This window comes from Vidua chalybeata, chromosome 3, assembly GCF_026979565.1.
Source record: "Vidua chalybeata isolate OUT-0048 chromosome 3, bVidCha1 merged haplotype, whole genome shotgun sequence".
NCBI lineage: Eukaryota > Metazoa > Chordata > Aves > Passeriformes > Viduidae > Vidua > Vidua chalybeata.
This window is the reverse complement of record NC_071532.1, coordinates 15,419,896-15,439,806: the sequence shown is the minus strand read 5'-3', so window position 1 is coordinate 15,439,806 and position 19,911 is coordinate 15,419,896. Positions and strand designations below refer to the sequence as shown.

Here is a 19,911-nt window from a genome sequence, read left to right as displayed (position 1 = left end):
CTTCATCCATGGCTACAGAGATTGTGCAGCACAGAGCTCTTTACTGGTGGCAGCTTCAGAGTCTGCCCGCTGAACCAGCACCAGACCACTTCCAACACCTCCCTGCACAAGCCAGGATCACCTCCTGCTGGCTCAGGTCATGGGCAAAGACCCCTCACAAATGCCTGCAATGTCTTGCATATTTTCAGCTGAGTGATCTTGTCAATGAACATCCATTCTTTCACAGACATATGCTATTGCTGTCTCACTTTGGAGCCTGAATCTACAAAAGATCCTAAAGCAATGTTGATTAAACAAAGGTTTCCTTTGTCTTCTATGCAAGAGTACAAAAAATGAACACTTCCTGCAGATTAATGTGCTAATAAAAAGCTGTTAAAAACTACAGCTGATTAACCAAAAAAAAAAAAAAAAAAACCACCAGGTTATTTTCCCATTGGAAGGTTTTGATCTGTTAAAAGCAAATAATCTGTAATTTCCAAAGGACTGTTTGAATTTTCACAGAACGTCTTTTTTTAATTATGACATTTTACTTTTATTACATTATTTCAATAATATTTGATAATATCACATTCTGAATTCTTCCTGAAATTACTCTTCCATTTTTCAGGGATTATCATCTATATCATTGGTCCCCAATCTGTGGGATACACCATATTAATAAACATTGCCAGGGGTGATCACAATAGTGATTATGAGGAGCACCAGATATGATAACCCTACCTCTGGAGAAACACCCAGAAAACATAACATGGCTAGAAGACAGGCAGTCCATGAAACTAGGCATCAACAAGTAGAAAAGGGGCTACAACAGGGAAATGCCAAATAGGGGCAAAACCCAATGAGGTCTGAGTGAAAAAAAAAATTAAAAGCAAAAAATCTATATGTACTTGATCCTAAAAACCGGAATTCATTTGCAAAAGGTCAGCCCAAAGGATCTCTTGTGGTATGTTCCAGTTTCACATTTCTAATATTTTTAAAATTAAACTGAAGTGTTAAAAGTGAAAACAGCTTGCTTTAACTGGCCTGAAAAAGAAAAAAAATGGGATTTTTTTTTTTATTTGGAACAACTCATTCATAATCTTTAATACAGACATTATGGAGATTTGTAAAAAAATGGGGATTCTGATTTGTATTCTGATTTTTTCAGGACTACCAGCTCTGCATACATATTCCCTTAAAGGATAACTATTCTCACTTCAAGTTCCAAAAGAGAGACATTTCCAAAAATTATTACTTGTCCTTAAGGTTAGCCTGAGGATAGCTTTTTGTACTATCTAACTTTTTAAAACAAATGAAGATGTTTATAAGATATTTGCAGCTTTAAAAATGGCTCTTTTTGGTACACTTTTAAATATAAATCCCATGTTGCATTTATGTTGAAGTTTCTTTCACAAAATCCACCTTTATTCTAGACCCAGTACACCTACTGAGATTAAACTTTTTGAAGTCATATTTTTATATTAATTCTGTTTTCATATAATGTATTAATTACAAAACTCCAGAAAAATTACAGGTTTTAAGCCCAAGTGTTTTGAGTTGCAGTATCACACATTCAAAAATAATCAAATCATTCTGCAAGTAAGTGTGAACTGCAAATTCAACTGCATAATTTGCACTTCAAAATTATCTGTATTCATAAAACTAAAATAGTCCTGTTTTGCCAATATTCACTTTTTTAAATGTGCAAATGCAGTTTCATCAATACCCTGCTGTTTATTTGTTGAACAATTAGTTCAATTAGAAGTGCACATATTAATGAACTGCACTGAAGCTACAGAGGCTAAGTAGGGCACAAAGCATTTGGTTTAGCTTTCCTAACAGCTGCTATAAAACTAGAGCAGCTCAATGGATTAGCTGGCTTATTAGAACAATATGAATCAGAGGACAGTTCTCAAGAGCAAAGAGATCTGGTTGGTCTCAGTTTTATCTATATCACCTGTTTCAAGTCATCAATCTCAATAAATTCACTGCTTTGACTAAAAAATAACTTCTTTTTTCCTGTTACCCTCTATCGCTACCTAATATCACAGGGTATTACATATATTAATTCAATAATAATTTATTTAAAAAGTTCAAGAAATTATGTAATTGCAAATACACAGCATGTTAAGTGCAAATTACTTTTAGCAGCAGTAGCCTGTCCCACTGAAATCCCTACCTACAACTATGGATGGCTTCAAGCATGTGAACCCCAGAGCTGGAAGCACAAAGCAAAGACACTAAAGATGGCTTTAGGCTATCCCTTATGGATTCTTGAAGAATGTTCACACAGTTGTGCTTCTCAAAGAGGCAGCTCCAATTCCTACCTCCATTGCCTCTATATCTAAGTTGAACAGGTTATTGCTTACACCTTGCAGATCTGCTTTTGCAGGTCAGCGCCAGCAGTCTTGTTTCATTATTAGAGACCTGCCAACAGAAGCTTTGCCAATGACTCTCTTAGAAGACATTTTAAACTTACCTTGCAAATACTCCAGTCTTTTATAGTCTTTATAGCCATGTTTTCCTTATGATCTCCCATAATAAATCTACCTGTGGCACTATTATTGATGCTACAGTAAGCACCTAATGTACACTGCACACGTTTGCCATACAATGAATCAAAATGACAGATCTTCCTCTTTTCCCTCTCCATATGTTTTAAGCCCCAAAAGGAGGGATTTGTGGGACCTTGAGAACACTACAGATTACATTAAAGCAGAATTGTTTATAGAAGCACATGATACATGACAAGATTGGCTGTGAGGAGAAAGACTTGGGGGTGTTGATTGACAAGACGCTCAACCCAGCAATGGGCACTCACAGCCCAGAGAGCCAAACATGTCCTGGGCTGCATCCAAAGCAGGGCAAGGGATTCTGCCCCTCTGCTCCATTCTGGTGAGACCCCAGCTGGAGTCCTGCCTCCAGCTCTGAGGCCCCCAACACAAGAAGAAGATGGAGCAAGTCCAGAGGGCCACAAAGATGACTGGAGAGCTGGACCACCTCTCCTATGGAGACAGGCTGAGAGACCTTGCAGCAGCCTTCCAGTACCTAAAGGGGTGGCCTAAAAAATAGCTGGAGAGCAACTGTTTACAAGGGCATGTAGTGGAAGGACAAGAGGGAATGGTTTCAAACAGAGAGTATACTTAGTTTAGACATTAGGAAGAACTTCTTTATTGTGAGGATGGTGAGGCAGTGGAACAGGTTGTCCAAAGAAGCTGTGGATGCTCCATCCCTGGAAGTGTTTGATGCCAAGTTGAATGGCATGCTTTGGGCAACCTGATCTAGTGGAAGGTGCCTGCCCATGGAACTAGATGATCTCTAAGGTCCCTTCCAACACAAACCATTCTACGATGCTTTCATTCTATGAGCTTTGGAATGTCAAAGACTTAATTTAAAAAGTTATAGAGCGTTACAGCTAGTCTACTTTGACCAGTAGCTACTTTTCTTCATTTTTCTCCATTTAGGAAAAGAAAAAAAAATTTACACACACATCCCCCAAAAAACCAACCACTACCAACCCTCACCCTCCCACCAAAAAAAAAAAAAAAAAAAGTCACAGTGGAAAACTATGAGGAACCATTTACAACTTCAAGTGTTCTATAAGGCAATCCTCTATATCAAGTTAAATATAAAAGCTGAGATTTTAGGCCTTTGAGAACTTTTCATCTCTGAGAAGTATTTCATAGGATAGAATCACAGGTTAAGTCAGGTTGCATGGATCTATGGAGATCTCTAGTTAAATATATCAAGTTAAATATAAAAGCTGAGATTTTAGGCCTTTGAGAACTTTTCATCTCTGAGAAGTATTTCATAGGATAGAATCGCAGGTTAAGTCAGGTTGCATGGATCTATGGAGATCTCTAGTTCCAAAGCAGGGTCAGCTCTGGGGTCAGACCCAGTTCAGAGCTTTATCCAGTAGAGTCTGCAAATCCTCAAACACAGAGATCACACAAACACCCTGGCCAGCCTGTCCCATCTCTTGGTTGTCAAGAGCTTTTCCTTGTACCCCATGTGAACCTCTGGTCTTTCAACTTAAGCCTGTTGTCCCTTGTCCTCCTGCCATGCACCATTGTTCTTCTTGAAAATCTCCTGAGATGCAGTTTTCCTTAACGCCTTCTCTTCTCAACAGATTCTTAACCCTTATTTCCTCTTAAAAAACTGGAATATAGAATTTACCATTATAAAAAGTACTCCTGAAATACTAATTGTTTTACTGCAAAATTGACTTAGAGCTTCCAGTCTACAGACAAGCTTAGGAATTATTCCTCCTCCTCTCACCAAGTATAGTCAAACACCACACATTTCAACTTATTTTTGTCCTTTGTACTTTATCAGAATCTCACATTTATAGCTTTAAAAATACTCAAATAAAACAAGCCAACATGTTTACCCACCCTGTCCAAAACCACAAATAAATTACAGTGTGGAGGTATGACAACATGCAAAACGTATGGAGACTTCAAATGCCTATTTTCTTAAACCCTTTATAGATGTTATTTTTATCTTACCTGACAAGATCTACCACAGTATTTAGCAACCTTGCACTGAGAGCACCTGTGCAGATTTTCATTCCTGTTTAGAAAAAAAAACAAAAGGGTTGTAAATACAGCATTATACAGGGTTGTAAAAACAAGCACAGTCTAATACGCACTGTAATGCAAGAAGAAATTGTACATAGTTACGTTCAAAGCTATAGTCACAACCCTTTACTTGTGTCACTCAGCACCTCTGGAGACATTTTGGATCAACAAGATAATTATCAAATGTGCTTTTGCCATGTTGCTGTAACTCTGAGGAGTTTGTTTTTGTAGATAACATCATAATTAGAGTGGTGCAATACAGCTAGCTTATCTATTTACTATCTGAGCCTTGTCTTAAGCAAGCAAGCATCACTGTCTTAAACAGACCTTGCTGTGAACCTGTGGCTGTGACATCGAATTTTATCTTTATAACACAGTCCAAAGTTGACATATCAGCAGAAATTTCTATTCCAAGAAAACACTTCTGATCAGTGGACAATGAAAACAAAATAAAAATTCATGAGGGAAGTATAAAAATCCAATGAAAACTAGAAGGAGAACTACGAGACCTAGACATTACAATCTAAAGGTTAAAAGCACCTCCTGACTTGTAGTACGGTTTTCTGATACTGTCTTAATTTAGCTATATGACTTAAGAAAACATCACCAAAATTCTGTATATTTTTAGACAGTAAGTAAGCATTTAATATGAAAGCACACACAGAGCAAATCTTGTACCTCAAATATATAAGTAAGATATTTACTTCAGATGAGTAGAAATGAGACAGATTTTGAGGCTTCCTCTCCCTTTCATTTTCCTGTAGAAGATACTGAACATGATGCATTATTCTGGTAACACTGCAAAGCGTTCACTTTCATTTCTTAACATGCAAGGCTGCTGATGTGAGTTATGGTCATTCATTAGGCTGGGAAGACAGTATACTTTTTTGTTGTTGTTAAAACCAAAGGCAGGCAATTTACATTACAGACAACAATTATATGGGCTCTGTGGACAGCACAACTCTTACTACTTCCCCTCAGACTTCCTCCTGGCCACCCCTCCGATCTTAGTGAAAAAGAACAGGTACCTCACTGCGTGCCACTATTCCCTTTGTGAGCTGCACAGGGCTGAATATGGCTCACTTACACCCAACAAACTATCACCAGGAGTTATTCCTCAGTACCCCCTTCTCCATCCTTCTACAAGGCAAGGAAAGAGGTCTCAGTCATGCTGCTGTCCCCTTCTAAAGGTAATTTTAGTAATGGTATCTTTATGTTGGTATAATCTTTTACATTTAGCGGCCTCAAATTTTATTATATAGATTAATTCAGCTTTTCAATTTAATTGACAAATAGCTGTCTAAAACAACCCATTTCAAACTGAAGGGACAAGTTTAAATGAGCAGATGAATGACTTTACTTTGCAAGATCCCTGGTATCTGCACATCAGTCCCAGATGTGCTCTTTTCACTTGCACTCTCATCTGATGCGATGAAAAGATGTGATTTGCTGTTTCTGATGTAACCAAAAGAAAACTCCTCTGCTGTTGTCAGCCATCTAGGGGCTGTATACCATAGAGTCAGATTCCCAGACCAACTGCTTTACAACATGACCGTCTCTTACTTACACCACTCAGTTGCTCCCAAATCTTCATTTTTCTGGATGACTTCAAAAACGTAGAACACTATCCACAGGCCACACGCAAACCAGACAGAACCAACACACCCACAGACTTCAATCTAGAACTTCTGGATAAACAATGTAGCCCACTTATTTCAGCTATGCCAAAACTGAAGAGTACAGGCACACCAGAAATACCATGGAGCATCCATCCTCTAGCAAAAACCAACCTCCCCTTTCCTCAGGTCCCACAAGTGAAAAAGGTATTTTGCTGATATATCAAAGTTTTACTATGTTTGAATTATTAAAAGTAAGAGCTGATGCATTATCTTAGGACTCTTATAAGCATTTGGGGAGTTTAGACAGCTGCATTGGTCAAATATTAAGAAGAGCATTATGAACAGTTCATTAAAATCAAGTAAAAATATTTTCACTTGTACTGCATAAAAATCCCTATTTTGTCACACTATATTTTGTAGGTATTCATACTAACTACTAGGAGAAACGTAATTTATAAATATTTCAGATATAAGTAGATGTTTTCCTACAGCATTCTTTACCTTCCTATCTGAAAACCCAGCCCTTGAGAGAGAAAAAATAGCAACCGTTGGATTTCTATAAACAGAAGCTAAAATCTTGTACAGGTACAATAGGTTTTGATTTTAAGGTGCAATGCCTGAGGATGATTCAGAGCTGGAAACAAGTGTGAAATCTTCATTTTGCCAGCTGGGGAAAGCTGCTTCATCTTCAAGGTTGAGCAATGACACAATCTTAACCACGTTCTGGTAGAGGAGGATATATTCCTCAATTTAGATTAGAAGCTCAAGCAAAAACACTTTGAAGGCAGACTTTGTTTGTTCTACATGTTATTCACCAAAACACAATAATGAGTTCAGAGTCTGAAAATGGAGCATGTGCAATTTTAGTCCCAAACACGCTGAAGTACCACAGAGTCCCAGCAGCAACAGGTAAAATGCAGATTTCCAAGGCAGAGTAATTAAAACTTTCTGGAAGCTGAATTTAAATGAATCAATACCCACAACAATCAGAGGAGTCCTTCCTTCAGTTTTCACATTCTTCCATGAGAAGGCTAGATGCAATAACTTTAACACACTGCAAGGATACCTAGCCTTGGTATATCTCTTGGCAATTTTCCAAGAGATGCCAGGATTTACTGGAATCATTAGTGTCAAATTACCAACACATATTCCATCTTTCTTTTGTAACACAATGACCAGACATGTTGCCACAAAGCACCAAATTTCCTCAGCAACCTCAGAAGCTTCAATACCTTACGTTAATATTTCCTTTGTATCCTTTGTCCCCAAGGGTGAATGATGCTGCAGTAACAAACACATACACAAAAATCTAAGCACTACTCAAAACTGGATTTTTTGTCAAACTGACACTTCAGTCAGATTATTTGAATAAGGCAACTCCCTCCTGGTGCCATTTAATGAATGAATTATCCATTCATCTTTGAGATTTATTTGAATGACAAGTAGATGTAGAATGCCCGTCAGAGAGCTGAATAGTAAAGCTGCTAATGAAATCATTGCCTTCTCTTCCAATCCTTCTTTCCCCTCCTGGAGCAAAAAAAGATTCTTTTGTATTAATAACATCTCCGGATCGTGCTACATGGCATACTAAGTGTAAAACAGCATCATCTAAAGCACTAACTCTTAAATCCTTTAAAGTCAGATTCGTGTATTCATATATAGAGGATTTATGTATTTTAGGACATTTTAAGAAGAAGGCAATTTCCCTGGTATATTTCTGTCCTTCTCGATATTTTATTGATGTCATAGGCTTTATTAAAGGAATTTTAAAGTCACTGTCAGATACTCCCATGCATTTCTTATTACCTGTAAACTTCACCTTGAGATAGCATCAGGTCCCTTACAAGGTACCTACTGCATCTCACCTAATTTTACTAATTTCATGGATGAAAAAATGCACAAAATTTGATCTAATGGATCCAATTATACTTTAATCTCAAAAGGTTTCTGCTGCAACAAAAAGGAAAGATGTAGTATTTAAAAATACATTATTAAATTTCCAACACAGTATTTTGCAAATGACTACAACCCCTCACAAAACAATAAGCAAAAGTGAGCATCTTGACTTGTACTAAAACAAACAGCCAAAACCAAAAACAACAACAAAATCCAAAACCCACATGTGTAAAGTAAGCAGGGGTTGTCAGTTGACCTCTAGCATAGTCAGGTTAAGAATCTTTCCTCTAAGGAATTTGGTTATTGCTAAATCTTGTCATCATTATGGTCTACAAACACTGTTCATATACTCAGCTCTTCCAATGTGTACTGAGAAGGCAAAAGAGCAACACCAAATGCAGAGGTGGCTGGAAGAATTTCCAGGAGATTGATATGGACAGGAAACAAAAGAAAACTTATGAGAAAGGGAAAAAACAATTAAGACATCTCGACTGGAATTGCCCCAGTGGACACACCCTCCTCAGAATTTTTTTTTCCTTTTTTTTTTAAAGATTAAAATCTAAAGAAGAAGGTGAAGAGGTTAACAAGGGTTTGCCTGGATTATCAGGTTGTATCAGAGCCATACCTGCACTCGCATAACTTAAAAAATAGGTGCATTTTTAAAAACATCACACAATACTTCTGCTTGACAGGAATTGTCTAATAAGTTTCAAATACCACAACAAAGTCAACCAAATACAATTAGACTACTTAATTTATAATGGAAATGCATCTACGCTTCTCTGCTGATTGCAGGCACTTGACTTTCAGCCCTACTCACAAGTGTCAGATATAACAGAACTGATTACCAGACTGTGTTCAACATGCCTTTCTACATAGTTTATTCACACTTCTGCTTCTGCCACATCTTACAGGAAAACAGGACTATCTCACACAAATCCCCTCCTGCGTTTCTGTTGTTGATATTGTTTTTCAGTTAATAATCCTGCCCTGTATACATGAATGAAAAGAGCAGCTCTTTCCAATGCATGTCAAGCTGAACTAATTTCCTGAACAAATTCTTAGACCTTTGCAATTCAGTCAAGCCTGTCAAGTGCATAAAGTCTTTTTGGATTTTCTCAAGTATGTGCATTTCAGGCCTGTCACAAAGTGAAAGCAATCAATACCTACAGTAAGCAAAGAAGTCATTCATCATTTTAACTAATATGCCTCTGTCTTCTAATAAAAAAAATAAAGTTGTGAAGAGCGAACAGCCATCTTACATTTGGTAGATTTGAGAGCACAGGGGTTATGTTAAATGTAAGTACAGCTTTCTCTCCACACCTCTCTCCCAATAATAAGGTGTAGCAACACAGTTGGTCCCCAGCTGCTACTCCACTGCTGACTCACATGGGCACCAGGCACTGTGGGGAAGATGGCTCTGGGGACAAGGATGAACAGTGCTGAGGGCCAGGCAGCACAACCTGGGGCATAAGCATCTGTAACATCCCAAATCTAAGCCCTGGGCAAGCAACAACTCTGCAAGCAGTGAGTTGTGCCCACAGCAGGGGTTCCCAGCCCCTCTGGTGCCCTGGGTGCTGACATGGCTCAGCCTGGCAGGCTCACAGCTCTCCCTTGGCCAGGACCTGCTCTGCACTCTCGGAGGAGCTGGCAGAGGAGAAGACTCCCTCCACAAACCCCATGGCCCGCAGCCTCTGAAATAAGGCTTGCCAGGCTTTTCTGCCCTAAGGTTATGCTGTACACTGTTCTCAGGTCCCACACTGGATCTGGGCAAACATGAGCACACCAGGTAAGAAGTCTTTGAATTCCCTGCTCCTAAAAGTAGTGCAAAAATCTCCCATATTCTCCACTTGCACACTTCTTTGTGTTAGGTATACAAATTAATATTTTTTTAACCTAAGAGCAGCACTGGGAAATAGCATTCTGGAGGTAGAAGTAGAGTTAAAAGATAGCAACTACAGCTAACCATCAATAATCAGAGTCATTATTCAAGTGAGAACCAAGACCTTTTATATAAGGAAAACACATCTACTTTATTTCCAAATAAAATGATCGTCTACTTTATACCTGAACCTTCTACAGAAGTGGTATTGCATTGTCCAGGTAAAAGAGAACAAATGAACAACCAAAGCACCTAACCTGTTAATGAAAGGTTATTTAAGACAATTTGCACTCTGAAGGACACTACTTACTAGCATAAACAAAAATTTGGCACTCAGGATGACTCCCCATAACTTAAATCTTGGTTTCTGAAGTCTTACTTTGTAACTCTGAATGCCCACTTGCTGTTAGTTTCTGTAATTCTGGTTATACCCAGACATCCACTTAACATCCTGAAACATTTCTGCATGTATTCAACAAGGAAAAATCAGAATTCAAATGGATGAGGAGAAAGATGATCCTTCTGCTTAGAATGGGTGCCAGTTCTGTTCAAACCTTACAAATATTTTTTTTTACATATGTACTGTCTGTATTTGGTTTTAAAATACACACTCCACAGATGCATGGGTCATACAACTTTAACTGACAAGATCTTCTGGATCTTATTTTTTCTCTGGTTTTATGTATTAGGTATATCTCCCATCATTCTTTTCTGCATCTTACTTTTTGTTCTGAAGAATATCTGGTCTGCAAACTGTGAAAAATATACTCTAAACAAAATTTGTAATGGTCTACAGTAATTTCTTCATTGCAGTATAACCTTTCCTGACAATCTATATTGGAGTTTTAGTTTTTTCTTCTTTTGGGGGTTGCAGGAGCCAAAAAGCCAGGGGGGAAAAAAGTGTTTATTTTTCAAAGCCTCTTTGCACTATTTTGAAAAAGAATGGTGAGATAGTCCTTGCTGAAATTGAAAAGTTATCTAGAGACACAAAGAGATGTCGCTCCCATGGTTAAACTGAATATAAAAAAAAAAAACCACATTGATTTTTTGAAAATAGAGACACTAGAAGTGTAGTACTTATTCTGATACAACCAAGAACAGAATTATACTCCTCTCCACTATGTTGGTAAATGGTGAAACGCTTCAGATGTGCTGCTTTCCAATAATATTAGAAGGAACTTATAAGAAGAAATACAAAAAAAATGACCCTCAAATTGGCATGAAATTTAATCTTACCTTTGAATTCTACTTCTCCATTCAACATTTACCTCTCATCCTAACCTACACGTGAAAATGCCAAAAAATCTCTCTACTAAAACCCAAAATATTTACCTTAGACGGAATTTCAGTAGTACATGGCCCTTAAACTTGTTCAGGAAAAGCACTCAACATATCCCAAAACCATGAGTTTTTTGTTCCAGGAGACAAGACTGGTTTTACAATACCTTTTACATTTACATAAGTACACACACATTATATGTACAAACACACACACTTTATCTGTGTTCACAGTGAATAAAACAAACACCATCACAACTGAAATCAGTGGTTGTGTGAAAACACTGTTAATTATTCCCCCAGCAAAACTCACAGTTGTCCTCCACTGAGAGCACTGAAACAGCATCACAGCAGAAGGTGGCTCCAAGAGCTTCAGGTAACTACTACAAAATGTCTGTGGCATCTCCTTACCCTGCAAAGCTGCTTTGACACAGCTGCCCTCAAATCAAGGCCATCTCCAGGGCTTCCCTGCAGTGGGCATGCCAACACGCCTCCAGCAATTTCAGGCTTAAACAGATTATTTTCAGTCACACAGTACATTCATTCCACCTTGGGATTTCAATCAAAGAAGAAAGCCAAATACTGTGCAAGACTAAGATTATATTTCAAAATATGGAAAGGTCATATCTATAACATAGCAACCTGGAAAAAAGCTACATGGAATATTTTTAAATGCTCATTTCTGGAACATGTGGTTAAAATCTAATGAAGCTAAGTACAATAAAACATCCCATCTTTCACTTCTCCCTATAAAAATGATTAATTTGTTCATTAATCTTCTGTATATCTAAGTAGTTTTTTTCTTCAACCCATAGGTCAATTTCCCACCAAAACAAAGCTGTTACTCTAAAATATACTGATGTAAACATTTACATCCTGCTAGTATTACCTCCAGTATCATATAGATGTATAATTTTCAATGAAATACACACCCCTCTGACCCTCTCAGAGAAGAATAACTTAATGAGCTTTTTTATTTTTTTAGCTCCTTTCCTTTCTTCACCAAATTTATAATTTTAGCATAAACATTTTTTAGAGATCCTGCGATGCCTATTCACTTGCTTTTCTTTTTCCAAATGTGAACATGTATGCCCAAAAGATCTTTCATTCCCTATGGAACACATTTTGAAAGTGATGAACGAAAAAATAAAATATTTCAGGCAAAAATCTTTGACAGACATAGTAATACAGATAGGCTCATAATAAATTCCAGTGCTTTTTGCCCTATAGATTTAGAATTGGGAAAGGATATACATCAAATGAACTGCTCATTTTCAACTTGCTTAGCCCTTGTGGTCAGATCACATCCAAGTTAAGATTCAAATATAGGTGACTGGAACAGAATAGTCAGTTCTGCTTACTTATAAGCGGAAGAATCTGCAAAGATAGAAAACAGGAGTAAAATGCAGGAAAAATGTACTCCTATCAAATAGCAGAAAGGGCAGAGAAACAGCTTGTTTCCAGTTCAGGTGCAATCTGATATTGTGAAGTTTCACAAGACATCTGAAGTGGTCTTGTCATGAACTCATAAAATCCCAATGAAGACTTTTGCATTAGAAGAACATGAAAATGTTCCTGACATCTGTAATTCTGCTTCCCACTCTGATCCAGCCCTCCAGTGCAGGATGGTTTTCTGTTCTACCTGTTTCTCTTGGGATGCACTTTAAATGCACATAAGTTTCCCTCAGACAAAAGCACTTCTCATATTGAGTCCATCCTCACCTCCTAGAAATGCAGACTATTCCTGAGAGTACCATTGTTTATCTTAAAAACTATTCTACACAACTGTGAGACACTGGGGAGAACTGAAGAAAGATCACTTTTAGCAAATCTATAAACACTGTAATAAATTTACAAATAGCTGTCTAACCAGTTATCTCTCAGTTTAGTTGGATGCATAGTCTTTTAAATTACCATTAAATGACACATTCCATCATAATTTTCCTTCAAATCTTCTGTATTTTATCCCTGTCATTTTATTATCTCCAGCTTTAGAGGCATTTTGGTTTGCTTGTCACTGTTTGTATTTTTTCTCTAATTTACTCTATTTCAACACCATTCCCATTTCAGAATGTCTTTCTCCTTTTATAGATTACAAAGGCATTGTCTTTTATCTCCAAAAAGTCTTATTTTTTCCCCACCAGGTTCAAATCCTTTTTCACTTTATACTCCTTCCAGCAATTTTCATATCACGAGTGGCACTTCCAAGCATTGATCTGAAAGCATTTCACAAAGCTTTTTCCTATCAAGTGCTTAAATAAAATCTCTTATGTCACATCTCTCACTTATTTCTCCAACAGATTCTGGATGTCAATATAGAAGGGATGTCTCCCCTTCTGTGTCCCTTCTTTACACATCACTGAAAAGTGGGTTCCATAGGTCCCACACTAATGCTTAATTTTGGAAATGTTCACCAGTAAGAATGAAGGTATTTCATATTAGCATAGGTTCAGCAATGCTACATAGAAATTATTCAGAAAATGCAGAATATATATATCTATATATATATAAAAAATATATATATAATATATATATTATATATATATATATATATATATATATTATATATATTTACTATTGACTCCTATAAGTTAGTTAAAACCAAATTGTTATTTTCACAGACCTGCATTGCACCATTACTGATGGAAAGCAAGACCTTCAACCAGGACTATACATATAAGAGCTAAAACTTAAAGCTAAGCTTTACAGCTAAAATGGCCTAAAGTCCATTTAGAATGCCACATTGCCTGGAAGAAATCTTAGTGTTAAAAAACATACTAAACTTTTCACATCTCAAAGTAAAAAGTCCTTAAAGACTCACTGGAGCCTCATCTAAAGGTTCTCAAAGGTCTTTGCAAGGGTCTCCTGTGCTTTAATTAACCTGTTTGTACTGGAACTCCTGCAGACATCCCCAAACCCAGCTGAGCCACTGCAGGTTCAGTGCTTGCAGCAAAGCCCAGGCAGTGTCCAGGGCTGCCCAAAAGGCACCTGACAGAGCAGAGGCCATGCCCCACACACCTGGCAGGGCACCACCACCCAACAGTGGGGAGCAAATTAGGTAAGTGAGCTAATTAGCAATCCCAGCACAATGTGTGCAGGGGGGACATAAGTGGTTTTCAAGGCCTCTGCCAATTATGCCACTGTAACAGGCAGGGAAATACCAAGGCTGAAGTGTGCGGCGATATTTGTTCACCTCTTCTTTGCTTCCTCCCCTGCTTCACTCTTGTCAATGCCCCTGCAGATGCAGGACAAGGTGCTGAACCCATTTTGTCCTCAAAATTCTGAATTTAAGAGAGTCAGAGACATGATGAAACTGGCCAAGATGCTGAGACTACTGATCTAAGAAAGCCTCTCCAATGCTGGAGCCTTCCCAGTCCAAAACAAACAGCCACAGGAAATCATAAATCAGTTCCACATCATCTAATACATACTCTCTGTACTCTGGTGACATCCAATGGCTAAAAGCATAATAGATGTTTCTTCAGTTTCAAAGAGCAGTTATCCATGTTTGCTTTTCCTTTTTTTTTTTTCAATAGAGAAACAAAAAAATTAGTCAAAAGAAATGCCTCTAATTATAGTGACACCCATATATTTTGAGAAAAAAAAAATTATAATTTAACAGCTATGAGGCCTAATGTTAATTTGCCTAAGTCTACTTCCCACCCATTCTACAGAAATTTTCAGTAAGCAAAATCTACACATTCTTCAAAGTTTTAAAATTTGCCCATTTCCAGCAAAAAGATATTTTTAAAGAAACCAGCTCAGTTCCAAGAGCCCCACATCATCACTAGCTTTAGTACAATTTTTCCTGATGAAGAACTGACAGTTTGACCAGGAAGGCATCAAACCCCAGGAGTAATCCTGAAAATTTCCATCTCACTAACTGATGTGCTTGAAGATATGCACATGCTCAGGCATGCCTGTAAATGGCAGCTCTCTCTCACAAACTGGTTCTGTAATTAGTATTGCTACATTTCTAACAACAGTCAATATCTTCACAAAAGAGACCTATTCAAACTACGGAAATGTCAAAATAATTTAGTGTCTCCCAGAAACTATTTTACAGAGGAAGCACAGATAATACTTGCAAATAAGTTTTCATAAATTCTTATGGAACTGTAGAAATGAAGACAAAACTTCAACTACTTTTGTTTCATCTTGAATTTTTAATAAAAATTCCCATGTATTTTTCAGTGAAAGAGTCTCCATTTCTAGCTCATTTTATCAGACAACAGAATAATGATGTTGCAGCAACATGAGAAACAATCAAGTGGTTTTAAAAATCTGAAGCCATTATTTTAATATTTTAATTTTAAAAAAGCCTATTTCTTAATTAAGTAATGGGAATTTCAACATACAGCATGCTTCCTCACACTTAGCTACCAGTTCTCATGTTTCTCTTAGAACATTCCATAGCAAATGTTAAAAGAAGAGGAGCTGCCAAGCCATAATATGTCATAAGAGATTGCAGTTTACCTTCCTGCTGATTTGTCCCGATGACAATACATCAGTGCACACTTTTCTATTTCAAAAATTGCCACTGGTATTGAAGAAGCTTCAAATGGGCATAGACACAGCAAGGAGGTTTAAACAAATAATGAAAATCACAAATTTATATGGATTGGCCATGGATTTTGCACAATTACCTAGTTAAAATTGGGGTTTATGTTCCAGAAGGTACTACTTTTACATCATTATAAGTCTTCAGTTAAATTTCATTTTCTCCATGGCCAAGAAATATGAGCCTTTAATCATTAAACCGTAGCTTTAGCAATGGGTCATGAGTGAAATCAGATTATTTGTTTCAGTTCAACAACCATGGAATGAGACTCTGCAGAGCACAGTACAGGAAAATGAGAAATATGTTATTCCTTATTTGCAAAGGAAGAAAGCGAAGGTTTATTGTGATAGGCAATTTCTGGGAGAGAGCTGGAGATTTTGTTAATGCATGTCAGTGCTGATATGGCTTATAGGTATCAGTAAAAGTTAAATAACCAAAAGCAATGCTCTGCTTTGCAGAATAAAAGAAATGCCAGCAGTATATGTTGGAGAAAAATGAGCCTCTGGTAATTTCTAAAGTTAACCATGCCTCAAATCAATGAGCTGAAAAAGCTTGCGGGAAGAAATGATCCATTGCAACCACACTGTTTTATAAAAATTTCACTTTCATCAAGATTGCAAAATAAAAAGTTTTTAAGTGCATGCATATACATGAATATATTCTTATCCATACATATACTACCTCTATTGGCATTTTATTCCTGTTGTGACTTTTCATCTCATATCTGTTATTTCCTCCTGTATCTCCTGAAAATGTTAAACTCTTAACTCATCACCTTTTCTGAACATCCACCACCACTCCTGCAGTAACACAGTGAAACTCAGAAGAGGTTCAGCCCCACCTTGAACACCTGCCCCCTTCAACAGCTCTGTCAGTGCACACAAGTGACTTAGTGGTGTGGTTTGGAATGGGAAGAAAATTTAGGGAAGTGATGCAGAAGCTTTTGAAATCTGAAATCAGCAAACCAAAACCACTGCACTTGTGCACACTGGAAAGGCTGGTAAGTATCAGAGGGATCTACATAAACCCTACATTCAGCTTACTTTACTGCTAGAATTCTAGTCTCCAGTCAAACTTTACATCCAAATTAGTTACTCTGTCATTATAAATGGAGGGAGAGCCAGATGTTCTCTGTGCTTCACTCAAACACACTGCAGCATGCCAACAGCTTTATGTAGCTTATGTTGAGTCCCCACTGTTGTTACGTGACTGCAACAGGTACTTAAGGAAAAACTGATTTGAGTATTTCTTATGAAAGCATGAGTTGTACAAAGCAAACTTGTACATGAGAGACGCAGAGAAAATGTTCCTACACAAGTCAGGTGCAAGGCCAAATGACTTGCAGACTGAGAGGCAAACACCCAACCTCTGTTGCTCTGGTTCCTTAGGCTGTGCAGGAAATACTTGCCCAAGACGGTCACTTCTTAATGTCAGACCAAAAAACCCAAAGTCAAATTGTCAGCATAAACAGTAGGAGGTGCAGGTGTAGTTTGGGGGTTAGGGATTTTTGGTTTGCTTCATTTTAATCAAGACACTGGCTGTTAATAACTGGGGGGATTTCTCAGCTAGTAAGTGGATTAAGGCCTCTGAATAATTTCATACAGATTATTAAAACAGCTAAAAGAATGCAAATTACACCTACAGTTTTAGCCGAATATAAGAATTCCACATGGAATAACTTGACTTCTCCTTTTGGTGGAGTTCTCAAAACCTGAATACACCATCTGAAAAAGAGATCAGTTGTGTTCACGAAAAAGTAGCAAAAGGAACACAGTTCAGAGAAACACAAAAGCAAGTCCCACTACCAAAATATTAGTTTGACAAATACCAGCACTTACACATTTTTAAGTGCTGCATGTATATGCAGTACTCTGCTAATACAAAATAAAAATTATAAAAACATTCCAATACAGGAAGGATAAAACTAAAGACAAAAAGGTAAGGAATACCTTTAACCCAGTACAATGCAGTTCCTGTTTCCATGACAAAATTCACCTTTGAGGACAATGAGATTTCTTCACAGCTCCAAACCATGGAACAAAATTGCATTTAGTCAAGGAAACCACTCAGATTTCAAGTCCGAAATCTAACCCATAGATGATCCACACAGATTTGAGTTATTTAATTTAAAAGTAAACTGTATTTTGAAACGGGCATGTAGTCCATATTCTACTGGTATGATGGCTTTCACATTGAACAGGTTATGTTTAAAGAATATATGTTTGTTCAGGGTAGTCAATTAGAGAAATTACAAATTTTAATTAAGCTGTGTTCTTTAATTAATTCTTGTTTTCTTCCTTAAAGCAGACTGAATTTTCAGTCTGCTGTTATATAGGTATTTCTGATGTCCTGGAACACCCTTACTTGACAGGGCTGAGTTGTGGCATCCCCTCTGCTGTGCACCAGTGTTTTTGAAGTCAGGCTAAGTGCATGTTGGTTACATGTAATTAATAAAATGTGTTAGCTTCACATCAGTAACCCCTGAATTTTGTAGAATTTCTTCACAACAGAAATATTCACAAAACTGAAAAGCTTCCCCTTATGCTATTATATATAAATATATATATATATATGTCAGGTGTCTCCCAACTTTAAATTGGGAGCATATTATGGAAGACATCAGCACAGAATAATTTCTTGAATCGGGGCCACGTTTTTGTACTTCATACAATGCTACTTTTTCTCCTAATTTAATGAAAGTATCCCAGCATGGTACTAGGTCTTTGCACTGTTTAAGATGAGCCTTTCTTCAAGAGAGAAAAAAAAAATCCCTAAGGCTTTGACCACTGCCTTCATTTAAAACCAAAAAAAAACCCCAAAAAAAAAAAAAAAAAAAGAAGAAACAAAAAAAAAAAAAAAGAAAAGAAAAAAGAAAAAAATCCACAAGTTCAGTTTTTTGCCAAAAAAAAGGCAAAAAACAAACATGATGAGGCAAGAACTAGTGGAAATGATGGATGAATCACACACACAGCCATCTTATACCATTCTTCTATATTCCTCATCCTAAACTATGGGTAAGGTGAGCAGCAGCAGTGTTTGAACCAACAAGAGACAGCAGAAATTCCTTAACGTACCTGACTGGAAAGGGGATCTGCCAGGTTCATATTCATAATGACTTTTAAGAAACTTGTGTGGAAATCTGGATTAGAGCATATTTGGTATTAATTGTTATTGTAAAACTCATGAACCTTGAAATGTCTGTGAACATTTTAAGCTAAGATGTGAAATGAGTTTCCAAGACTAATTTGTGCTGGCAATGTCTAAGACAGAATTACAAACAGATGTTCTAGGTCTGCCTGGAAAACTAAGGGATTTGGGGATAAAAGTCTTCTGAACAACTAATGATATTGCCAAAATAAATAAATATGCAGTCACCTGCTCTATATACATATAAAGGAAATACATATAAGCACATAACCCCATACCAAAGTATAAATACTATGAAAATATCAAACAGATTAACAAACTAGGCAGTGCCAAAACAGTTATTTTAGGACACCAGAAGATCATGGTACAACTCTCATTTAGAGTGAAATTATTATATACTTAGTAGTGTTACTGCATACAGAAAAAAAAAAATTGGGGAAAAAAAGTCCTTGAGATCTAAACTCTGTTAGCTAAGGATAAAAACAGACTATCAATTTATTAACACTTGTACATGGCCTTATTATAAGTGCTTTTATTTTCACAGGAACAGTGACTTTGAAAAGAAAATTACATTTTCTTTTAAAAAAGTGCAGACATTTTAGAATGCTGGCAAGAAAACTTAAATCCTAAATTAAGTACATCATTATATTTAACTTCTGTAGTATTAAAATAACATATTCAGGATACCCTAAATTAATTGCAAACAGAGAAACTGGCAGAATAAATCATCCTACCATCCTATAATCTCTATAATGTTTAACCAGAATTCTTATAAAAACATAAACCAAAAATCAGTTTATGACTATTTTTGTAGTGAATTCATCTCATGCATTTTGAAAAAGGAATTACTTGTTCTTACTTGTTCTTGGATCTCTCTTACTCCTAAAATTTTCTCATTCTGTGTAATTACCAAAAAATACAAAAACTCTGCTGGTTATGACTTGAAAAAATGATTTCCCAAATACTGGA

At 36.9% G+C, this 19,911-nt stretch overlaps 1 protein-coding gene across 3 annotated transcripts in view; it reads right to left on the bottom strand.

The window, feature by feature from the left end:
• SMYD3 (SET and MYND domain containing 3) overlaps positions 1–19,911 on the bottom strand; it is a 375,697-nt gene that overhangs the window by 327,994 nt on the left and 27,792 nt on the right. For all 3 annotated transcript variants that reach the window (XR_008429812.1, XM_053937663.1, XM_053937662.1), the window contains exon 2: positions 4,488–4,551. Coding sequence is in view for 2 of the 3 variants with exons in the window: in XM_053937663.1 (XP_053793638.1) it covers positions 4,488–4,551 (64 nt within the window). In the remaining variant the exon portion in view is untranslated. The remainder of the gene's footprint in view (positions 1–4,487; positions 4,552–19,911) is intronic.